The following is a 24,324-nucleotide window of genomic DNA, read 5'->3' as shown; positions in this document are numbered from 1 at the left end:
GCTTTTTTCTGATTCAGTATAATTCCCCTGTGCAATGCCCGTGAAGGAGTGAAGTTCATGTTGATGAAAAACCTGCAAAGAGCCCCAACTCCCAGAAGCACATTAAAGCCCTTGTTTTTTTGGAGTCCAAAATGTTGCACAGGGGTTTAATTTTTATATTCAGATAGATAAGAGATTAAAAAAAATCATGCTTCTATAACAAGACGAGAAAAAGAAGAGAGTCATTGAGAGGAGAAATTTGTTGTGTTTCTACCTGCCTCTCTCAGCTCTGAGTTTTTCAGGGCCCTACAGAAACCATGAATAATTCATGGCTAAAACCTCTTATTCTCTAAATTTTAAATGGCTGGCTGTTATCAAAAATAACTTGATCTGTGTAGCATTAGTCGACTTGCACGCAACAGAGTGGCTTCAGTGCACTATAGGAAAGAGAGGGCATTGGGTCCAAGCTAAACAAGTTCCATATTTCTCACCATGCTTACAAAGCTCTCCTTGTGATGTTTCAAGAAGGGGAAAAAATCATCTCTCTTATAATCATTCATGCATTTTGAATTAACAAATACTGTTTGACTCACTAACACAGCATGAAATTGATATTTTAGTGCTGAGTTTAACATGTACGTTTTCACAAATCTCAGCCTTAAACTGGAACCCTCAAATAAGCTTCTGACTCACCACAGTACAGAAACAGGATTAAAGCCTTGGACTCCCTCTACTGGTTTATATGACAGGCTGATAGAAAAGGCTGTGGACTTTCTAAGACTGTTAAGATGTCCCCTTAGAAAGAGCATTCCCCGTGGAAGATTATTACAAGTCATTAGAAAAGACACTCAGTGGAAGCAATGGGGATTTGTGCTTATAATCCGCAAACAGGGCAGCTTTTGATATTTTTACAGTCACTCCAAAGGGAAAAAAAAAGGTCTATGACAAATTCAGCCAGGAGTTTGAGAGTTAAAACAATTAGTCATAAGTTTCTTATTGATCTCTCTCCAAGGTCTCTTATCCCAACAACTGCAGGCGGGCTCATTACTCTAAAAGACAACCTTAAGGACTGATAAAGCCGAATCAATGCTACTGATCGGCTCTCACCTTAGTATGGATAAACACACCGAACTAGAACAGACAGAAAGGGCATTCTCATTAAACAAAAGCTTTCAAACAGTCTTTTACACCAAGAGTACAGTAACTTACAGGGTGCAAGCGAAGATAGTTCAAAGAAAACCTCAAACGTGATTTGTTATGGTAAAATCATAATCTCTAATTCTGAACTACTAAAAGTTCTTGTCAGATTTAGCTGAGACCGCTGCCTTTTTACCACTTACATGCCAGTCCTGCCTTGATGCCTGAGAATGTCTTCTTGTGTTTGTACCGTTACACTTTGGATGTTGGAGCACTTTCCATGACATAAAACAACCAGTGTGGACAGAAGCACTTGAACACTTGCACCCTGATATAAGCGGCTACAACTTTGGGCCCAGCTATTTTGTGGTGTCGGTGGCAAGTTGCAGCTTTTTGCCACCATTTTTTTCCCAGTGGGAATGCGCGAAACCAGTTCTAGATTAGGCATCGACAACACATCACTGAAAAGAGGTATTCATCACTTTAACAATTACAGCTTGAAACAATGGTATGCCTATGGATAGGCCTTGGACACCCAAAGGAATCATCTAGCCACTGTATTTAATAAAAGAAAGCATGGTTGCACTTATTCAGTGCTTCTTCATTTTATAGTCAATCACAGCACTTTTTTCACCCATATGGCGCAGACATGGTTAAATGAACTGCTCTCCACGGTCCAATTAAATTGGTTAATGCCTTTGATTTTTACTCGCTCTTTCTCTGGTTCTTACAAGTTGCATTAGTGGTCTTGTGCACTCTGGTTTCACAGCTGAGCTTGTACATGTTGCAAGCTGTGTTTCTTTGAAGTTACTCAAATCCTAGTTTACCACAGAAACAACCGCGCTGAAGTACTGTTTAATTTTACTGTTGCAGTTCCCCATTGACACTGATGATTTGCATATCATTATTTTAGAGGTAAACTCAGCATTCAGCCTTCACATGGGTCTGTCCTTGGCAGAAGTAGTTTAGTTCATCACACAGATGGACACCATACAGGCACAGCTTTGGAGTATGAATGTGTCTGAATGTTAGATAGAAAGCGCTCATGTGTAGAAAAAAGTACTCGTATGGATCGGTTTATGAGGCATGTTGTATAATGTGAGTGCTCAAGTAGAGTAGAAAAGCACTATATAAGAACCAGTCCATTTACCAGAACCAGTGCTGATTCTCTGTTTTCTGTTCATCATACAATCTAACTCTTGTCATGTACCGCTGTGCTGAAGGAAGGATTTGGAGTCAAAGTACAGGATGCAGGAGACAGGACATGAAAGCATTTGACTTTTATTACTGCTAATTTACAAAGGCACAAAAATAAACACAGAGCCAGGTCAGAGCGCAGCTAGGTTATATAAAACTAAGGCTACACAACGGGAGTATGAGGGGACAATGCAAAGAGGAATACAGACAATCAAACAGTTATCTAAACAAAAGGGAATAGGACAAAGTGGAAACTGAAGAAACTGAATACACTTAAAACAGGACACAGACCAACATCGGGACACACCTGGGGATAGAGAGGGATCAAACAAGACATAGGTAGCAGAAAGCAAAAAATCATAATAATGAACAGAAGATTAAATAACAGAAAAAACAAGAGATCAAAAAAATCATCAAAAAATACAAAACTAGAGGAAACCTTAACTTTCCAAAACTCACAACGCTGGGTCAAAGACCCAGGACCATGACACTAAGTTTAACAGCGTTTCTTCAGTTTCTTTTTTTATTTTCACATGGTAAAACTATATATTATACATTGTATATACATATATATACATATACATATATATACATATACATGCATATATATTTATGGATGCTGTAATCCCACCTCTCCATCCCCTTCTCAAAATGAATTTCTAGAAACTTGCTTAGTCTACTCTTAATCCAAATGCCCATCAAAACATGACACCCCTGGCTTGAAATTAATCAACCTCAGCTGCGTTTTTGGCACTTAAACTTGCAATAAAAGTTCATTTACATCCTCAGCTGATACTTAATTATTTTGAAACTCAACTTTTAATTGCCCAACATGAACTACAAGAAAATTACACTGATCCTCTAATTAACATCTTGTAATAATAAAGCCTCGAGAGTGGTGAACGGGAATGAACTGATGGACTATTTTGTCAACTTGTTATTCTGCTGGTGTTCCGTCTTGCTGGCGTTTAGTATGCATCACATGTCTTTATTGGTGTCTGAGAGGAGCTCAAACCCCGCATTTTTGCGCTGTGTTGTCTCTAACATGCTTACATGCTGTTTGGGACCCGGATAATAGCTCATTATGCCTCTTCCTTGAACCGGCTAAGCCCTCAGCGTAGAGTCTGACTCACCTGTCACACAGTGTGCAACAGTCAAACAAGTTACAGTGCTTTCACCTTCAGCGTCATGAATACACTCCTACCTCTGTGAGTGTGTGTCAACTGTACTGAAATCTGAGCTTTGGGCGGATTGTTTTGCAACCCTTTTACTTCCCCCTCTCTGTAGACTACTACGCCTGGGTGTCACCGTTGCTACAAGCATGCTATTATCCGCGGTGAACGGTTGAAGTGGACTTCTGTGCGTTATTACTTGTTTTTTCTATCCCATCTCTTTCTCTGTCATCATGGGTGACTACAAGCCAGCCGAAGCATTAACCCACAGGAGAAGAGCGACTCTCGCAGCGGCGAGAGCTGCGACTCTACAGCCGATGAACAGGAGGTTTGAAGGGGATCGTCAGAGCTTGGTGGCCGCAGACATTAGCTTTGAAAATGAACATAACAAACGTGACCATTCACTGGAAATAAGCTGGAATAAAACGAAGAACGATAAGAAGAAACGCAGGAATGACATAAGTGACATGTTGAGGTGAGCTGGATAAACTTACTGAAGTGTTGCCCAGTTTGAGGAAAGTGGGAAGAGTTTTGTGTTTTTCCTTCAGGAAAGATATGACAACATGCTGCCAGTGGCTAACGGCTAATGTATACAACATTAGCGTTTCTTAATGCTAAATACGTGTCCTTGTTATTCATTGTCGGTAACGACTTGGTTCGGGGTCGTATGGGGGCGATCTGGAACAGAGCCTGTTTATTTTTTCACAGTTGTCACCCATTCATTCATACTTACACTCCCGCTCTTCTTTAGTGCTGCTGGGCCGAGTTCCAGGAACTTTAGTGTCTCTAATAAATAAAATGCATAATGCTGGAGGCTGTCTAAAGGGGAACCCTGTGAATAGGCGTGAATTAACTTAATCTTCTCAGACCAGTTATGTAACACAAACAGCCGATATAACACTGTTTGGTATGCAAAGGTTTCGAGCCACCCTTCATCTCTCATTATATCGCATATTCGTTTTTATCTCTTCTTTTCTTCTATATTTTGCTTCTAAGTAGCGATGCTTTCTTGACATTTTTAAAGAGTTATGGAGCAATAGGTCTCCAGGTTTAGTGAAGGTCTTTGAACGTTTTTTTTTTATCTTTAGAGGTTTGCTACTAACTACCAGTTGCAAAAAACGCATAATTTATTCCCTATTTGTTTAGTTTAATGTACAAAAGGTGTACAATGTTGTTCCCAAAGAACTATACCTGAAAACTTGGCATGGTGTGCAGTGTGTACTTAAAAAGGTTGAGGAAGATGGAGAAAGTGGAGGCCTAAAAACTATCTGCAGCAGATGAAAAGAATCTGAAATTCATGTCCTTAAGAAATAGGAAGAAAATCCAGCAAAGACCTGACACAGGAACAGAGAGATGCATGTGGAACCTACCTACTGCTGTTTGCTGAAGCCTCATCAGAAATGGCCTGGGTGGAAGGGTGCAGTCAAAAAGCCGTTTTTAATGTAGGGAAACAGGGAGGAGAAAAGTCTGAGGAATGCCAAAATACACAAGAACTGGACTGAAAATCAGTTGCAACAGTTCTGATTAAGTGATGAATCCAAATTTGAAATTTCTGGTTGAAATTATCACCAGTATGTACAGAGGAGGTCAGGAGAGAGGTACAACAGTGAGTGTCTACAGCAAACCTCAAACAACTAAAGCAATGCTGTAAAGAAGAGCGGGACAAAATTTCCTCACAATGATGTGAGATACTGATAAAATCTGACAGGAAGTGATTACTTAAAGCTGTTGTTTCTAAAGGTTGTTCTACAATTTAATGAGGAGTACTTAGTTTTTCAAAGCGCTGCAGGACTATGAAAACCTTCACAGAGCTCCTAGCACTCACTGTGTATGTAACTTTGTCCTGTAATTGCAGTGTAGAATCCAAATAAAAATCAATGCAACATTAATGGCCCTGCGACAGACTGGCGACCTGTCCAGGGTGTACCCCGCCTCTCGCCCTATGACAGCTGGGATAGGCTCCAGCGCCCCCCGCGACCCTGGAAAGTTATAAGCGGAAGCGAATGGATGGATGGATGGATTAATACATTCATTTTTTTTTTATTCATTGTCTCACTCATTTACTGTATCCATCTGATTTATTTCAGTAACTGTCACAAAACACAGGAGTCCCTGCTGAGTTCAGCCAGTGGTTATAAAAACTACAGAGGAGTCCTCAACTGGTGTGTGGTAATGCTGGTAAGACACATACAAAAAGAAACATATGTGTTCCCACAAAAGATCTCCATCTAAAAAAAAACATTCGACAGTCTTGTTTTGTTGTTTGAGCAGATAAGATGATATTTTTGTTGATTTTCAATGAATTTACAAACATGGCCAACATGTATCCAGTGGCATAAAGCCAAACATCTTTCCCATCTCTATCTCCCACTCATGTTTTTTCTTTAATTTTAATTCCAGCAGCACATACTGTGGGTGTAATTGTCAGTTTTTGTGTTTTTGCCAGATGTATTGGCATGAAATTGTGATTTTTATGATTACAATGCAGCAGGGCAGCTATGTTAGTTCAATATTGAAATTTAAAGCACGAGGATCCGAGACAGAACTGGAGCGAGTTCAACATACCCAGAGTATCTTACCATTATCTCGATTCATTTACATGGAAATGGAAGTCAGGATAAGCAGTCAAAATAAAACTGGTTTTCAACTTGCTAAGTTGCTAAGCATTGGCAGCATCTGACCAATCAGAATGATTACTGTAGCGGCAACTGAGCAGCTGATTTTTACAAAGGAAGAGTAAACTATAATATTAGAAAAATATGAATAGGTTAGACACATAATGACAAATGCAAGTAACACAGCTGCTGCAGATGAACCAGAGTTATTAATATCACACTTATCAACTCTATCTGATGGGTTATTATTGAGTATTCCTTTGAATTAATATTCAAATTAATATTCAGCTGCAGCCCCGATGGTGTTAGGCTTGCAGCATAAGTTACCATGGTGATGTACCCCAGTAAGGTGTGAACCACCTTCATAATACAAAAACCCAGGGTTAGCCCCCAAGTGACCTGTATACAATGATATCCTGCTTCGCAGTACAGGCCTGTCAGGTGCCTGTCAGCTGTAATTAGGTTTTTTGATTATTGATTTTTTTTTTTCAATAAGATACATCTTATCTTATTGCAAATAACTTAATATCAGTTTAGCAATTAGTGTAGATAGTAATGGACTCTTGCAAGTGATACAGACCATCCACTGTCATAGACTAATACATTGAGATAACTCAATGCCACAATCATTTTGTTTAAATAATAAACAAAATGATTGTCCGGATTAGGACCCTGATTAACTTATCTTCTGATATATGGACATGACCGCCGTCACTTCTGCTAACCCTTGTTTGTACTAATGGTGATTGTATAAAAATGTCACCAGCATTTCAGCCAACATTCATATTAATAAAATGCAGATTTTTCACTGCACTTCATCCAAGTGAAGAGGTAAAAAATATGCAGAGTCACGTTTTGCTGTCATTACTGTTGTGCTGCTTCTGTCCACTCATTTCCTCTTTGTGCAGAGTTTCCTCTCAGGTGGGGTTTACCACAGACACACAATAGCAGCAAACCAGAAGTCTTACTCTAGCCTCTAAAAGTATTTTGTTCAAGTTAAATAGTTCAGGCAGATAATTTTTCACTCATCAAGAAAAAAAAAACCTATGAGCTCTAGCCGTAGTCAGGAATCTGTTGTTCATCTATTCCCGATTCACAAGAATGGCTACTTCTCCAAGAGTATTGGTCAGATTTTTAGTGAACAGTTCTTCATTGAAATTGTTCTCAAGATGAAGGTCACATTTGTTATTTTGCGTGCAGTAACTACATTGTGATGAAGTATGAACAGATGAGCTAACTAGCTAATGTGTATTTTCTAGAGATGTCAAATAGTGTACATCCACAGTAAAATAACTGACCTGTTAATGTCAAGCTTAGCACATTTTGCAGTTCTTTCTCGCCTGTGCTTGGGAGAATGGGCCAATTATGGCAGGAAACAAGAGGAGATTCGGGTGGTGAACCCTGCTAATCCGACAAATCATTGTGTTCATTATAGGAGGTTTTTCCTTCATTCTGACAGAGCCAGAGATTTTGTGTTTGGTAATAAGATATTACAATTCATTTAGCTGAGGAGAGCAAACGGACAGGATACAGCAAGGAGTGCAAAACAGGGGAGCAAGAGAAGGAGATGACCATGGAGGAGAGGGTGATACAGAACGATGAGGCAATTCAATTAAATCTGAAGGCTTTAAAATGAGAACCATGAAATAAATGTAAGTGTGGAGAAAAGTGTAAGGAGGATTGTTGTGCAAGAAATATTTATCATTAACTGTTTCTTCTTATTACAGGTACTGAGCAATGCTCGCCTCTTCTTAGAAAACCTCTTACGGTGAGAATGTTTTATTAGCTATTATTTCAAAAGGCTTCATGCACTACTTTTACCCAGTGTGCCATTCTTAAACATTAATGAGGGTGATGTTTTAAATGTGACACGAGGTTCACCAAGTTCTCAAAAAACTAAGATGGCTTACTGGGAAACTTGATAATGTCATAATGTCATTTGTTACACTTGTGGGGGGGGGGGGGGTTTCTCTCAGAAGTTAAAATAACTGCTGTGGAAAATATTATATATGAAGCAGAAAACTGATTCAGCACTGCGTCAGTTGTAAACTATTAAAGCAAACTTCTCACAGTATTTCTGCGAGAAGTTTGCGTTACTTACATTGAAGCTCAGATATGTAAAAACACACGTGTCTTAATTTGGATCCTGGCTTTTTTATTGGCCATCGTTCTTTCTTTTGTTTTTTTTAGGTACGGTGTTTTGGTCGATCCTATTCAGGTGGTTTCCTTGTTTCTGAATGATCCCTACAGCTGGCCAGCAGCTTGCCTAGTGATTGGTAGGTATATTTTCTGTGGAACACTTCAAAATAATGGAAATTATTCATTATTATTTTACATTGATTATATTATTTCTGGGTTAAAAAAACCATAAAAATCTTAGCTACAAAACAAAATGCACGAAATGCTTGTATAACCAAGACCAGGACAACCAGCTTTCTTATAAGTTGGTCGTATATAGTATATTATTTCTTCTTTCTAAAGTGATCTTAAGCAGTAGTAGTCCAGGTTGTATGAAGGTTGGTGACTTTTTTCACTCATTTTCAGTCCACTCCTTGTACCTGCACATGTTCTGGGGAAAGTTTTAATTTAGCAAAGAACCAGTTTTAAAATAAAATCCTTAGAAACTTTCTAACATCCTATCGCCAAGATGAGTGGGGACAAAAGTGTGATGTGTAAGTGTAAATGTCAGGTCATGCGAAAAAAAGTTACCTACAGTAAATGAACAATGTTTGAAAGTCTTGCCCTTAAGCAATAGGACAAAAACAGAAACTGATAGATCCATCTGGACCTTAAGTTTATTGATCTACTGCTTATTAGAAAGGGTCTCAGTGGAAGGGTGTCTGCCAAGAAGTCAGTCATAAGGAAGAGAAACTGGGAGGTACCCCACATTACACAAGAACTGGATGGAAAATCAGTGGCAACAGGTCTTATGGATTGGCTTGAATTATTATCACTATGTGTGGAGAAGGTAAGGAGAGAGGTACAACAGTGAGTGTCTGCAGCCATCTGTAAAACATAGTAGAGGCTCTGTGATGGTTTGGGGCTGAATTCGGTCAGTGGTGTTGGGGATCTTGATGGATTTATGCACACAGAAAAGTACCACCAGATTATCATCCACCATGCAGTACCATCGTGAAAGTGTCTGATAGGCAACAGCTTCATTTTTTTTCACCATGAGAATGATTCCAAACTGCCAGAGCAGTAAAACACACAATGGAACAATTTTAAAACAAAAGGCAGCCAAGGTTCAAAGAAGAGCTTCGAATGTCCTTCAAGAAGCCTGGAGAACTATTCCTGAAGACTACTTAAAGAAAATAAAAGGACTCTTGTTTAAGAGAGTTGTTTTAAATATTAAAAATGATAAAGAATAAACAAAATATTGACTTTCAAGCTTGTTAGAATTGTACAGGCTCTGTTTTTGCCTTATGTACTGTATTTTCTTTTATGTTTCAGTAATTCGTTGCAATTCGTTGATCAGCCTAGCAAGAACATTTCAGAAAAATAGGTGGAAATAACATTCAACTGAATATGTTTTGAGTTTCTTTGTCCTTACATGTTTGATTATAGAGCCACTTCCTTTAAGGCCTACCCTGCTATAAGACGAACACATGCAGTTTTTTTTCCTAGTACTTACTTTTATGGTATATTGCAGTGAAGGTCTGCAGTGGTGCAGCTTTCAGTGTCTCTAGAGGGACACTCACCTGCCCTATATACTGCATACTGGTGTTCGCCTGCAGAGAGGAGGAGGGAGAAAAATGGGAAGTAAGAGAGAGGGATGAAGAAGAGAAGTAAGGTGGAAGCATTTAATGGAAGCCAAGTTAAGTAAGTAAATTTGTATAGATGGTTGGAAAACAAGAAAAGAACAGGCAGAGGGAGACGAGGTAGAAAGAGCAGGAGAGTGGTGGAGTAAAGTGCTGCATCAACTCAGGACCGGAGAAGGGAAAGGGAGGGAGGAGGAGAGAAATGGATGGAGTTAAGGCAAATGACTGCACAGACAATGGGTAAGAGGCAGGTGAGGATGGGAGTCTGTTTACAGTGGCATGGACAGTAAAGCAGCCTATCCCCCGAGGGCATTCAGAGAGTCACTGCAGTAACTTACGCACACTCCCACACACACAAACACAGTCTACACTTCATGAAGCCTACCAGCAAAATGGGCAAACTTTGGAAAGAAAGTTAGACATTAAGAAAACTCTATTGTGAGTGATAAATGTTATTTTACTTTGCTGTAGTAAGTGCATTGCTTCTACAATATATACCTGAAGGCACCAGATAAAAGGTTTGTGTGTCTAACAGGTGCTAAATTGAGTTGTTTGTTCCAGTTTGATGCAGTTTGGGCACAATACAGTAGTTGGTATTTGGCAAAGAGGCTCAACAGATGCTTTGCAAAAGAAAAAGCAGTAGGGAATAAGATTTGGGCTCTTCTCAGATGTTCTTTTGTCTGGTTTCTCTTCTCTGCATTTAGAAGTCTCTTATTCTGTGAATATTATTATACAACGATAATGATGGTAATAATAAAATTGTAATGAAGATCCTTATTTAAATGTATTAAATTGTTTAACTTTTTTAAAATTTAGCACCGATGATCTTGATACACTCACAGTACTTTGTAAAATTTGCTGTGTTATCCTTCATGATACTCTCCTTTGCATATTAGCTGAAAGCAGAGTTGTCCTCATGTTAAACGCAGCCTAGTTACAAGACAGGTTTCCTGACTCCATACTTTTCTTTTTCCTTCTTATAGGTGAATTTAAAGATGAGTATAATGGGAGTGTATTGTGAGGTCTGAAGTGATGCCTGCAGGCTGATTAATTGCTTTCGTTTGTGCACAGTAATCTTACTGTATAGACTCTGCTGTGCCTGCAGCACATTTACTCCTTCCTGTCTTCGCTGTGCCGTGTATACCACGAAATCAAAAACAACCATGTGACTGAATGACTAAATAAATTGATTTGTAATGGCAGTTATCAAGGGTGACAGTGTTGATGATCACATGATGAACCCCCAGTAGTTGAAATGCCTGACAGTTTACACATCTGCTCACTCTGTTAGACAGTTGACACGATGCTAATGACTGATAAGGGTTTCAAGAACAATTGCTGCAATCATTTGTCATCAGCGTAGTCTAGTCAGAGAAATGAGAAGCTTACATACCAGTGATTTTAATCCTGCCCTTGTAACTGTTACAATACAGAAAGAAAAGAGTGTATGGACACATATAGTATATAAGGCGAAAACAGAGTTTATACAATTCTAACAAGCTTGAAAGTCAATATTTTAGCATGACCAACGTATTCTTCATTGCTGCCTGAACTCTCTTAGACAAGATTTCTTGTCATTTCTTTAAGTAAATGGCCTGTATATAGCGCTTTACTAGTCCCTAAGGACCCCAAAGCGCTTTACACAACCAGTCATCCACCCACATGTGATGGCAAGCTACGTTGTAGCCACAGCCACCCTGGTGCGCACTGACAGAGGCGAGGCTGCCGGACACTGGCGCCACCAGGCCCTCTGACCACCACCAGTAGGCAGCGGGTGAAGTGTCTTGCCCAAGGACACAACGACCAAGACTGTCCAAGCCAGGACTCGAACCGGCAACCTTCCGATTACAAGACGAACTCCCACCTCTTGAGCCACGATCGCCCGCCAAGTAGTCTTCAGGAATAGTTCTCCAGGCTTGTTGAAGTACATTCAGAGCTCGTCTTTGGATGTTGGCTGCCCTTTATTCAGTTTTCTGTCAAGATGATCCCACACTGCTTCAGTAATGTTGAGGTCTGAGCTCTGAGGAGGTCAGTCTATGATTGATATTGTTTCATTTTGTGTTTTGGATCATTGTCTCCACCACTGGCTGAAATGCAGCCCCAAACCATGACAGAGCCTCCTCTGTATTATGACTGTAGACAGTCAATGTTGCACCTTGGTCCTGATCTGTACATATTGACAACAGTTTGAACCAGAAAATTTACATTTGGATTCATCGCTCCATAAACCCTGTTGTCAGTCCTCTTCTTGTGTAGTTTGTCATACCTCAGCCATTTCTCCCAGTTTCCCTCCCTAAAAATGGCTTCTTGATGGTCACCCTTCCACTGAGAGCATTTCTGAGGCTTCAACAAACAGATGGATTATCTGAAGGTCCAGATGCACCTCGTAGGTCCTGTGTCAAGTCTTTGCTGGATGTTTTTGTCCCATTTCTTAACAACATAACTTTTAGATACTGAAACAGATATTGATACAGATAGATGCAGAGACACAAGTAGATTTTCATCTGATGTAAGTGATATGAAACACTGTATACCATCCAAGGTTTTGGTTGGTAGCTCTTTGGGAATCACCTTGTTGCTGCAAAAATATTATGTTATGCCTGTTAAACCATGTTATCCTTGTAATTTTGCATAGTTTCAGCTAATAAAATTGGAACAAATGGTGTGATTTTCGTGAGAGGCTGCAAGTAACAAAAGGCCTAAAGATATAATTTAAAATTGATTCTGAGCTAAGTTTTCTCTGCTATGTTGAAACAACACTGGTTTAGCCCTTGAGTTAGGTGTTTTTTTACAGTATAAACAAAAAAAGAATAACCTTCCTCTGATGGACTGAAAAGGAGTGAAAAAGCAGACAGTATCCAAAGAAAAACTTTCAAAGACTCTCAGAAAGCCTTGAGAACTATTGCTCAACACCACTTTAAAAATTACAGGAAGTCTAGCTCCTTGGAAGCAAAGTAAAAAGAAATGAGGTGTTGCTCAAGACTTTTGCACAGTACCATATGTCCCAAAATTATACCCGTCTTTCTGAAGTGTGGATATGAAATCATACTGTAGAATATCTTCTTTTTTATTGCATTTTCTAAAGCTTCACTAAAGAAACTTCTTGATTATGTTACTTGATTGATTCCCTTGGGATTTTTCTGTCACAGTCATTTGCTCCATGGCCTTTTTGATTTTACATATTCAAGTAAACAGTTTAAAGTACACTCATTTATTTGATAACCTCCACATCAAGTTGTCAAAAGAGCAGCAGACATTGAATATGGAGATGGATATACTGTGCAGGAAACCAAAAATAATTGATAAAGAATATAAAATGATGTGATTCTTTGTGTGTGTGTGTGTGTGTGTGTGTGTGTGTTCCTGTTTAGCTATCTTTGTGAGGACCGAAATCTGCATTCTGCTATACTTGTGAGAACCAACAGTCACTTGTGAGGACACACTCACCAGTCCTCACAAGTTTGAAGGCCGTATTTAGGCTCAAAATGTGGTTTTAGTTTCATGGTTACAATTAGGTTATGGTTAGGGTTAGGGTAAGGGGTTAGGGAAACCATTATGTCAATGAAGGTCCTCACTAAGATAGCTGAACGGGCTTGTGTGTGTGTGTGTGTGTGTGTGTGTGTGTGTGTGTGTGTGTGTGTGTGTGAGAGAGAGAGAGAGAGAGAGAGCTTTTACACACACATCGACCGGTCTAGTCACTCAGCTGTCTAGCAGTTGGTATGTGCTGTGAAACACATATGCTCTATTATTGCTGCTTCATTTCTTTCATCAGGTGTTGCTATTTAATCATGTGAAAGTCTGTGTGTGTCTGTGTGTGTGAGAGACACCATGTTGCTCAGAAGGTTTCAGGAAATTTTCAGCCAAAACTTGAAATTGGCATATTTTATCAGCACTGCTTTGAAAACGTAGAAGTCACTGACTAAAATGATGGAGTTCTGCTGAATACCAGTGTTTCTGGAGCCAAAATGTCTTCAGTTCATGATCTCCCTAGTGTAAATACAGGCTGAAAAAATGATCACTGAGCATCAGCACTGACATGGTTCATTTTGTCTGACAGTGTCCAATGTGTTCATTCTGGTGGCTCTCTATACCGAAAGGCAGCTGTCGAAGGTGAGAAGAGAAACCCTGCTTGCACTAAAACATGAGAGCAGTGTGAATTTTAACTGGACTGCTGAATTCAGAGCACTTTCCCAAGTCTCGGGTGGGATTATTTTTCTAAAACTGTTCTCTAAAGCTGACTGAGGAGCTGACCCTCCCCAGTTGCATCTGCAAATGTGAAATGGTAAAATGAGAAATTAGTTTCACCATCTACATTTGGGGCACATTCAGCTATGCTCTGCCTGTTTGGCACCAATTGGAACAGTTTTGTTTTGTTTTTTGTTGTTTTTTAACTTAACTAGGCCAGAATAACTTAAAATGCGATCTATGGTGGGGTGAGAAGTAAAAAATGGTTAAAACATTTAGTTTCTGTAATAATTGGCAGTGTTTTAGAATTGGGTCACCAGTAAATACCCAAGGCTAAAAGCATGCGACCAAAATGGAGGCAGTTTTTCTAGAAATGGATACACTGTTAAGATGTGACATAAAAGCTCCTGCTGTTCCTATGTTTTTCTCTTTGGACACAGGGTTCACTCAGTGAACTTGTGGGACTTCTGGTCCATTGCATTAACATGGCCGTTCTGCTAACGTTCCCTGCAGCAGTGGTCCTATTGGTTCCCTCCGTGACCTCAGGTAAAATGTATTTCCCTATTATTCAACTGTCCTCCCTGCAATCTTGTTCCTAACAACTGTACATTACTGCGACTAATAATTTACTAAAATAGTCTCATCTCTTATGCAGCCAAAACATTATCCCTTCACTCGTAGTTTACAATGTAGAAAATAATTTAAGGGTAATAAAGATTAAGAGAACATCCACTTCCTTGCCCTTCACAGAAACACGCAGCCAATTCGGCAGTGCAGTAAAAGGCATCTCTGATACAGAGTCATAATTGGAGTCGGTTAGTGGTAATGGACCAGTTGGTCATGACTGGATTGTTTCCAGCTGGCTCTGAGGAGAGGAGAGGGGAGGAAAGGAGAAGAAAGGATAGGAAAGGAATAGAAAGGGGTGTGGCTTGCTGTGCAGGGTTATTCAAGGTTCACTACCTTCTGTCTTCATCATACACGCAACATGATTGACCCACGATGAATTGAGAATACAGCATACCGTACTTTTACAGGAAGGACAAGTACACAGAAGTCCTCATAAATTTAATGAGAAATACTTTTTTTTTATCATAAAACAATAGATTATTGCATCTACTGAAATGTTATTGCTTAATGCCAATAATTTGCATTCAACAGGAAATTTAACTGCTGTGTCATCGCAAATTTCTCGACCAATGCAGATAACCTGTTACGGAAAGTACACAGTATTTGTCATCTAAGAGTAATAAGATGTGTCAGAAAAAGTCTACTTAATGTGGTAGTTATCCAAATTTCACTATTTCCCCCGACTGACTGGTTTATACTACGGTAAAATCTTAGCCTGTACCGGGGCTGTATAGTTTTAGCTGGAACACGTAATGAACTTGACACTTGACAAATATTTCACCGGCAAGGTCACATTTGTCACTTAATCCACAAATGTTCCACGGTAGGAGTGTTTTATGTCATGGACTTGATAAATGTATTTAGTTCAGTTGTTTTGGCACAGCACCAGTCCTTTACTCTTCAAGCTTTAGTAAGCACACCCCTGACTTTATATCAATCAAAGGACATCCATGTTGAGAGTTTCCTATGTAAGGCTGGTTTATTTGATCCCAGAAAGTCATTGTTTCCCCTTTTGGGTTATTTTTTCTCTCCTCTTCTCCTCCCTCATCTCATCTGTTCTCTCACTGGGAGGTGTAGAAGTAAAGGAGTCGGTCCATCTGTCTGTCTGTTTTCTCTGCACTGCTGTTCGCACAGGAAGGACAATTGACAGAGGGCAGGTGTGTGTATGTACGAATATGTGTGCGTACTGATATTAAGTTTTGGGGGCATATATTAGGGATGTTTTCACAGTCACGTTGTCAATTATCATGTAAATGCAACATTACAAAACACAGCTAATTTTGTGTGTCTGTGTGACAGACGAAGGGTGGTAATACAGTTATAGACATTCAATCAAATTTGCTAACATACTACTAAACTTTACTGTTATCTGCTGACATCATTTCATTATTTTCAAAGCTTTGGATTGGTCCTTTAATGCATCATGGCTTTAGGTGTGTGCACCTGGGTTTGAGTGTCCTTACAGCAGTGTTTCTGATAACAGTGCGAATTTGAAAAACTGAAAAATAAAAATCACACATAGATGGTGTAAAGTGCCACATACATTGTGTATTTTTATAAGCAGGTGTAAACCACCCTCTAATATTCTAAAGCATGCTCTTACTCGGCTTACCAAACTACGACTCAGAAACTGCATGCATAAAGCTATCAAAGCTTTCTTTGCATAGTGAAGTACAGCGTTAGGCGACACCACATCTGAGAGGGGGCTGGTTTTGGCATGTTTTTCCCCACTCAAGCTCGCCTCTGTGTGCTTTTTACGATTCCCTATCTCTGGAATCACTGTCTTGAAGAAAATCTAGCAGTTTAGGAGCCACACTGAGCCAGAGAGACAGATGGTTAATGGATAAGATCTGGTATGGTTTGCTGCCAGGTGTGCTGACCTCCTCCTCACCCTGCTGGCACAACAGGCAGTTTTTGTTTGTGCGTTTCTGAGTGTTTGTGCACATATACGAGTGCGTGTTTGTTCTCTGTCCGGCTTGATCCCTTTCTATCAAGCATATGGTGACTATTGATAAAGCCCTGGTAGGCAAGCTGGTGTAAGCGTGTGCTTGCAATTTACTAAATATGTTTATTGATCTCCTTTCAAATCAGCTTTTCCTCATTGGCCAATTAGCACAAACTTTGGCACGGGTTTCTGAGTGCACATACTCTCATAAAAACAACAACAACATGGTGACTATGTAATAATGTCCTTGGCATAGTTAGACTGCTTTTATACTTTGTGTTGAGATGATTTATTTAGCTGAGCTTGTTTTGCTGTTTGTTCCAGATCAAATGACAGCCTCTCATTGTCTGTCTCCTTTCCATTTTTCACTCTCCTACCTCTCTGCTCTGTTTTCCATCCTGTCCCTGGCTCTGCTTCTAACATACATCCCATAATTTTTTTTGCTTGCATTGTTCTCTTAGTTTTTATGTCCTCATCCATTCTTCTTCGATATTTTTTCCTGTCTGTTAGCATCCCCTCATATCTTCCTCATCTTCTTCTTAGACCACATATGAGCTAATTACATGTTTCTGCATTAGTTTATCCACAGTGCTAATCCTTACCTCTTTTTCTCCCTCTCCCCATGACAGTTGGTGGTTTATTCGTACTTGGTACTTACACCATTGTCTTACTTAAACTGTACTCCTATAAGGATGTCAACTTTTGGTGCAGAGAGCTGAGCACTATGAAGGCAAAGAAACTGTCCAGGTCACTGTCTTGTAAGTCACACATACGCATGCTTATTTAGATTTATATTTTACACTCACTGACATCATAGGAAAGTAAGCAATATACATTATCATTTTGTTTTTATGCTTGAAATGGCTTTTAATGTGATTTAGTTTCTACCCAGAAAGAGCTTTCAGTATATTGCTCGTGCTGTTATGGTGACATCTACTGGCAGATCGTTGACACCACAGCTTTTTAATGAAACTTGCATGAATGGTGACATTGCTGTGTGTAAATTTTATTTATGTCTGGTACAGGCCCATCAGAACAGCGTTTTTATGAAGGTGAACGCAAAGTGTGTTATCCTGGCAACCTCACCCTCCGAGGTACTCAGAGCTTTTGTTATCATTACTGTTTGCTGGGATGTGAGTTGATCGTGTTTCTGTGAAGCACCGCTGCTTCTGTTTTACTGTGTCACATGTTGTGGTTAACACACTGACTTTCTCTCCACCTCTGTAGACATGTACTACTTCATCTTTGCGCCGACTCTGTGCTATGAGCTCAACTTCCCCCGCTCTCCAAAAATTCGCATGAGCTTCCTGCTAAGGAGACTTTTTGAGATGGTGAGGAAATATCTCATGTCAGCATCACCCATTAAACACATTTAGTGTAGCTGTGTGTTCAAAGGAAGCACAGACGCACACTCAGACGATTAGAAGTATCACCTAAAAGTGCTTAAGTGCTAGATCACAGTATAAATGTGGCATATTTCTGCAGAAATATTGGGTTATGGATACGATGCAGTATATGTACAAGTTTGATCAACAACACAGGGCACGATCCCAACATGTCAGACAAACAGGTGCATCCTTTAAGAGTGAAACTGAAAAAAGGCCATTTATATCACTGAAGTAATGTCACTCTATCAATTTGTGTCTTTCTCCTCAGCTTTTTTTCACCCAGCTGTTAGTTGGACTCACTCAGCAGGTAGAGTCGGATAAACCTAAACATCACTGTTTAAAATGTGTATGTTGCAGCTCATGTCTTAAAGTAGCTTAAGTATTTTTTTCTCTTTCTGTCAGTGGATGATTCCCATCATTCAGAGCTCAATGAAACCACTAGAGGTAAGTCAGGCCAAATGAGACAGAAGCTACAAGTGTGAAGTGTTTTTAAACCAGATGCGTAAAATCTGTTCAAGTATTTTGTGCCTTAAAAATAATTTTTGGAGTCCACTATCTGTAACGCTCACACCAGCTGCATAATTGAGCAAACTTTCAACCTTATTTGCAACCAAGCTCAATTTTCCGCTCAGATCTGACCAATCAGACCATTGCATTTGGCAACAAGTGCGCTCTTGACTCAAAGCTTGCACCAGTATTGAATTTACAAAAACATGTAAATAGTAAAATATAATATATTATTATTTTTACCTCAGACACACAGCTAGACAGTGTTCCAGGTCAATCGGCTCAGTGGATCAGATCATGAAATTCACCTTGCTGCTGCATTCTCTTGATAATTGCATAAAACTGAAGTTATGCGACAAGTTCGAAATCGAAAAAAGTCGGAATTTTTTGTCAGTTTTTCGTAATGCGCTTGGTGTGTAATGACCTTTACTGTGTGTTTGTCAATTCACGCCTCTTTTCTCATGTTTTCTCTCCTGTAGGACATGGATCTGTCCAGGATGACTGAGAGACTCCTGCGATTGGCTGTGAGTAAACACAATAACATTAAGCACCATGACATGAAAACAGAGCTCCAGTTTTGATAATGATGTGAAGCAAAATATCAGAGCAGTTTATTTTCCAGTTCTTGTACTTGTCAGTGTTTTGGACATGCAGTATAAAGCGACAGTTTATTTATAACCAGAGGTCATGCTACAACGTATACTGAGACTTTCTTGAGATCTTGGAATTAAAGAGTTTCAGCAGCATGTTGGGTGACGGTCGTCTGTTGTTCTTCTTCACGAGACTTGAATTTGTCTTTCCAGGTTCCTAATCACTTGCTTTGGCTGATGTTTTTCTATTGGTTCTTCCACTCATCTTTGAACTTCACAGCTGAGCTGCTGCGCTTTGGTGACAGACAGTTTTACAAAGACTGGTGGTAAGTTTTTGTCTGTGTTGTTTGTGATTTTTATGAGGTGTGGTGGACTGTGCTCAAACACTTTTTCAGAGCAGCTCCATGCACTAATAACTGCATGTGTGTGCATAAGAGAGAGGATTTATGTGCATTCTCATGAATGTATTTGGGTTTATATCAATGCCATTTGTATGATCAAAGCAGTAAACTTATGAATCAGTTTGTGTATTTCTAATATTTGTAAATAGGTGTCAGTCAGTGGACTGTGGAATAATTGCTTTTATTTCCTCCGTTCTCATGAGAACAGATTTCTTCATGTCTATCAATATTAATCAAGCTGCTTTAAATCCATTATTTAGAGGCTGTAATCCAGCACACTGTTTGATGGCTTTTTTTTTTTTTTATAGGAATTCGGAGTCGGTGACATATTTCTGGCAGAACTGGAACATCCCGGTGCACAAGTGGTGTCTACGGTAAAGTGAATTATTCACACACTAGGACATTAGAAGGGAGGAATTAAATTATAGGACTCGGCACAGGAGACGGCGGTGAATTTGATGCAGTGGGACGCGCTTAACAAGGCACACTGATGTATTTAGGAAGTGGATTCATCTGGCTGTGATTGAATAAGCGGCGGTGGTAAATACAGCAACAGGAGCAAATGCATTTCTATTAAACAAGATGAAGTAAATACGGTGCCTTCTAAAGTGCATTTTCTGTTAGAGAGACAGAATTACAGCAGATCTACTGTAGTACACATGGTAAACAAATTCTAGTTTACTGAAAAAATATAATTTGTTCTCAGAATAATCTGTCTCTCTGATTTGAATGTAGGTATTCACACATTTTTATATCTGTTCTTCTGTGTGTCTTGCAGCCACTTTTACAAGCCGCTTCTGAGGAGAGGATTCAGCAAAATGTTCAGCCAATCAGCTGTCTTCTTCTTGTCAGCTTTTTTCCATGAGGTAAGAATTGAGACCAGAACTGCTTTTTCTGCTGAGCTTTTACTGTCATTCAAAAAGAAAAAAGTAGCAACCAGGTGCTGCTAATCAAATGCACTGATTGGTTAACTAGTAAAAAAGTGTTACCACCTCTATAAAAGCAGAAATCTTTCCTCTTCGCTTGTCTGGAGCATTTAGTGATGTTCAGGACATTACAGAAGTTTTGTGGTTCAGACCACAAAACTTTTGGAACAACGTTGTTTAGACAGATGAAACCAAAGTGATCAGAACAAGAACACAGCATATCAGCACAAACTCCTCATACTAAATGTAAAGCACAGTGGTGGAGGGGTGATGATTTGGGCTTGTTTTGCAGCCACAGGACTTGAGCACCTTGCATTCAGTGACCTGACCGTGACCCGTGTCAGGGCATCTGTCAAACAGCTAAAACTTGGCTAAATCTGGGTCATGCAACAGGACAGTGGTCCCAAGCACAGCAGCAAATCTACAACAGAATGGCTGAAAAAGAAATGAATGAAGGTGTTGCAATGGCCCAGTCAAAGTCCAGACCTCAATGAACTGAAGCAATGTTGTAAATAAGTGTGGGTCAAAATGCCTCCACGACTGATAAAGTCATATAGAAATTATCTGCTTCAAGTTATTGCTGCTAAAGGTGGTTCTGCAAGCTAGTGAATCACCGGGTGTGTTTCGTTTTTCACAGGATTGCATACAGTGTTGTGAAAAACATTCTTTCTTACATGACCGCACATTGACCTAGACAAAATACAATGTCCACACTGTTGTAGCTCTTTTTCAGTGTGGTGCAAGTTATCAATCATATTCCTAGAAATTATAGCTGAATATTGATGATTCTGATTTTTCTGTCTGTTTCCCTATCTGCCAGTACTTAGTGAGTGTTCCCCTCAGGATGTTCAGATTATGGGCTTTTATGGGCATGATGGCACAGGTAAGACGATAAATATACAGCTACAGTTGAGTTGTCATACAGAGGGTCAAAATACAGACATTTTTATGATATCTCTTTAAACTGTTGATGGACATTTTGCATTGTTGTCAGTGTTTGACCCGGAAATAATTAACTTAATAAATAACCTTATTAATATAGCGGGGGATGTTTGATGTACCAGTGATAATCAGCTACCATGGGCTGCCTCTCTGGGTTTAATATTTACAAACAAAAAGAAATAAGAAGTTAAATAAATTACAGTTAGGTTAATTAGGGCTGTCATTCGTGATATGTCATGATTACTCCTTGTGGGGTTTTTTTAATGATGTTTTATTCGCTCACCAGCTTCCATTAGCCTGGTTCGTTGGCCGTTTCCTGCGTGGTAACTACGGCAACGCTGCAGTTTGGATTTCCATCATTATCGGTCAGCCGTTTGCTGTCCTGATGTACGTCCACGACTACTACGTCATTCACTACAGACAGGAGGGAGAATAATACACATGTATATTCACACAACTTGCAACACATCTTTCTTACTTAAGTATAAATACCACTAGACTAAAGTGCAGGTAACACATATTGTCCTCTACTCCTACGTGTCAGGATGAGTGGATCACATGGACTGTGTTGTGGTTGTAGCGTGTTTACATTAGACACATTGACTTTTGTGTCGTCCTGCTGGAAAAGCTGAGAATACAGTGGAGGAAAAAAGCAGAAATGTTTAAATGTCCATCTTGAAACACTACTGTAACATAAGGAGAAAGGTGATGTAGCATGCTGCATCATACTCAGGAGATTTTTTTATTTCAGTGCCTTGTAAAAACCTCTGATGGTTAGTTTGGGGATTCGTATTTATGGTGAGTTTGTCATGATTGGTACTGTGAGAACAGCTGACACAGGGTTTTGTTTACCGTATTTCCATAAAGGGTTTACTTATCTTTAGCTATGTGAATCACAGTGTAGACACTGTGCTTGAACACTATGAAATGCTAATATGACACCATGATTCAAAGGGTTGTTGTTGGTTAGGAAAGAGATTTATGATCCAATCATTTTTCACTTTGTGACCAAAGGGGCCTTAAACTGTCTGGTTTTACTGTGAGGGGAGGATCATAAGAAGAGATGAAAGTATGCTTTTAGGATTTTATTAATGTAACTTTCTCTTTCAAATTGTAGTTATTGGTTATAAAGTCTGTGTGTGTATGTTTGGGGGTTTTTTGTTTGTTTTTATAACTGAGAAGCTGCCATGTATCAATTGCAGCGCAACTTTTTTTGTACTGACCTTTTTTTTTATTTTATATGACAACAAAAATGAATAATGTGGTAAAAAAAATTACAGAATTTGCTGTATTAAACACCAGACTAGTGCCAAGTAACAACGTCTAATGATAATTCAAACTACAGTTAGTGTGTCTGAAAATAAAGTTTTGATTTAAGTCTTATGAAGTGTGTGTTATTTAGATTTTTCTTCCCATTTTGGCGTGAACATGGTCTTTCTCATTTTAGTTTAAAAGTAAAAAAAGATTAAAAGTAAATAGACAATACTTGGTGTTGAAAGTGAAACATGCAGAAAACAAGAAGACAAGTGCAGCGTTCTCATAGCATTCATGTATTTTCTTGCCTCCGTGCAGCCATATGCAAATATATTGCTAGAAAGGGAAGTTGAGATTTTTATTTTGTAAAAATGTTCTTTTTCACATCCTGTTTACACTCACAAGCCTTGATAGGATCAGTTTGGACTTCTTTTTGCATTCAGAGCTGCCTTCATTCTTCGTGGCAAAGACTCAACAAGGTGCTCTGAGATTTTTGACACAGATTTGTCAGCTGCACATCCATGATGTGAATCTCCTTTTCCTCTATAATCCAGAGGTGCTCTGTTGGTGACTCTGGAGGCCAAATGAGTGAACTGATTGTAATTTTTAAAAAACAGTCTGAGATAACAGGAGCTTTTTGTCAAGGGTGCGTTACCTGCTGGAAACAGCCATCAGTACCTGGGTGCACTGTTCTCATAATTTGGTCCTATAGTCGGCAACAATGCTTAGGTAGGCTGTGGTGTTTAAATGGTGCTTGCCTTGGTCTAAGGCGTCCAAAGTGTGCAGAGAAAATGTATCCCATGCCATTACACCGCCAGCAGCCTGAACCCTTGATACAAAATATGAGGGATCCATGCTTTCATATTGTTAAAGCCCAAATCCTGACTGCCATCCACATGGAAATCAGAAATCCAGACTTGAATTACAGCCTCAGTTTCCTATTTTTAGCTGACTGGAGTGATACCTGGTGTGATCTGCTGCTGCTGTAGCCTTAAGTTTTGTTAAGGTTGTTTTGACTATGTCAAGCCTAAATGTGCTGAGGGGCTGCTGTGTGTTGACTCACACATACTAGCATTAATCTTCAGTTGAATGGTTGTATGTAACAAAGTGAGTGTATATTTTAGAGGCCCAGCTTAAAGTAGATCATTTTTATAACTTTCACTCAGCTTCTCGCTGTTAAACTTTCCACAATGTTGGAAATTTTTGCAAACATCTGAACTTGAAGCAGCTTTTGGAAGACGATGTTTCAGAGCTGTACTACTTTACTGTGGAACTGTAATGCCCTTTTTTTGAAGGTTTGTAATAATTAGATTAGGAGTCAGTCATGCAACATTCACCAAATTAGAAGGCATAATTGCCACTGTATAAGATCACACTGCTGATAAAAGTGACTCTATTAGAGGATTACCTTTTTCTCAAACTACCACCCCAGTGTAAATATAGCAGTAAAATCTCAACTAATAAAATCTACCGAGACTTCACCATTCAGTGCATCGTACCTCAAAGAACACTGAGGAAAAAGACAACTACTGCAGTTTCCTTCCAGCTTACTCCTAAGCACTCCTTTCACCCCTTAACAGTGTTCAGTGTATGGCAGTTCGTAGTAATTTTACACCTCTATGTACCGCCAGTGGCTCCTGTCATTAAATTTAAGACCCTGTTGTCTGAGGCTCTGAAGTAATCAAATATTAATACCTC

The 24,324-nt window shown here is 39.4% G+C and overlaps 1 protein-coding gene across 2 annotated transcripts; it reads left to right on the top strand.

Annotated features, from left to right (window-relative positions):
- The first annotated feature begins 2,425 nt into the window (after nucleotides 1-2,425).
- LOC100691118 (diacylglycerol O-acyltransferase 1) lies at nucleotides 2,426-22,755 on the top strand. 2 transcript variants are annotated; one of them, XM_005472757.3, is made up of 18 exons: nucleotides 2,426-3,521; nucleotides 3,734-3,960; nucleotides 5,573-5,663; nucleotides 7,828-7,868; nucleotides 8,291-8,376; nucleotides 13,919-13,971; nucleotides 14,487-14,592; nucleotides 17,248-17,376; nucleotides 17,644-17,712; nucleotides 17,846-17,949; nucleotides 18,275-18,313; nucleotides 18,409-18,450; nucleotides 18,993-19,037; nucleotides 19,317-19,429; nucleotides 19,813-19,878; nucleotides 20,283-20,370; nucleotides 21,251-21,313; nucleotides 21,659-22,755. In XM_005472757.3, exons 2-18 carry the CDS (start codon nucleotides 3,803-3,805, stop codon nucleotides 21,806-21,808), a joined length of 1,443 nt encoding a protein of 480 aa, XP_005472814.1. In that variant the 5' UTR covers nucleotides 2,426-3,521; nucleotides 3,734-3,802; the 3' UTR covers nucleotides 21,809-22,755. The 2 variants fall into 2 exon arrangements, with proteins under 2 accessions (XP_005472814.1, XP_003450969.1); XM_003450921.4 differs by lacking the exon at nucleotides 2,426-3,521 and having other exon boundaries at nucleotides 3,528-3,960.
- Nucleotides 22,756-24,324: the final 1,569 nt, after the last annotated feature.

Source organism: Oreochromis niloticus, linkage group LG11 (genome assembly GCF_001858045.2).
Source record: "Oreochromis niloticus isolate F11D_XX linkage group LG11, O_niloticus_UMD_NMBU, whole genome shotgun sequence".
Taxonomy (NCBI): domain Eukaryota; kingdom Metazoa; phylum Chordata; class Actinopteri; order Cichliformes; family Cichlidae; genus Oreochromis; species Oreochromis niloticus.
Note: the sequence above shows the minus strand (reverse complement) of the source record. Positions and strands in the feature narration are given on the sequence as shown.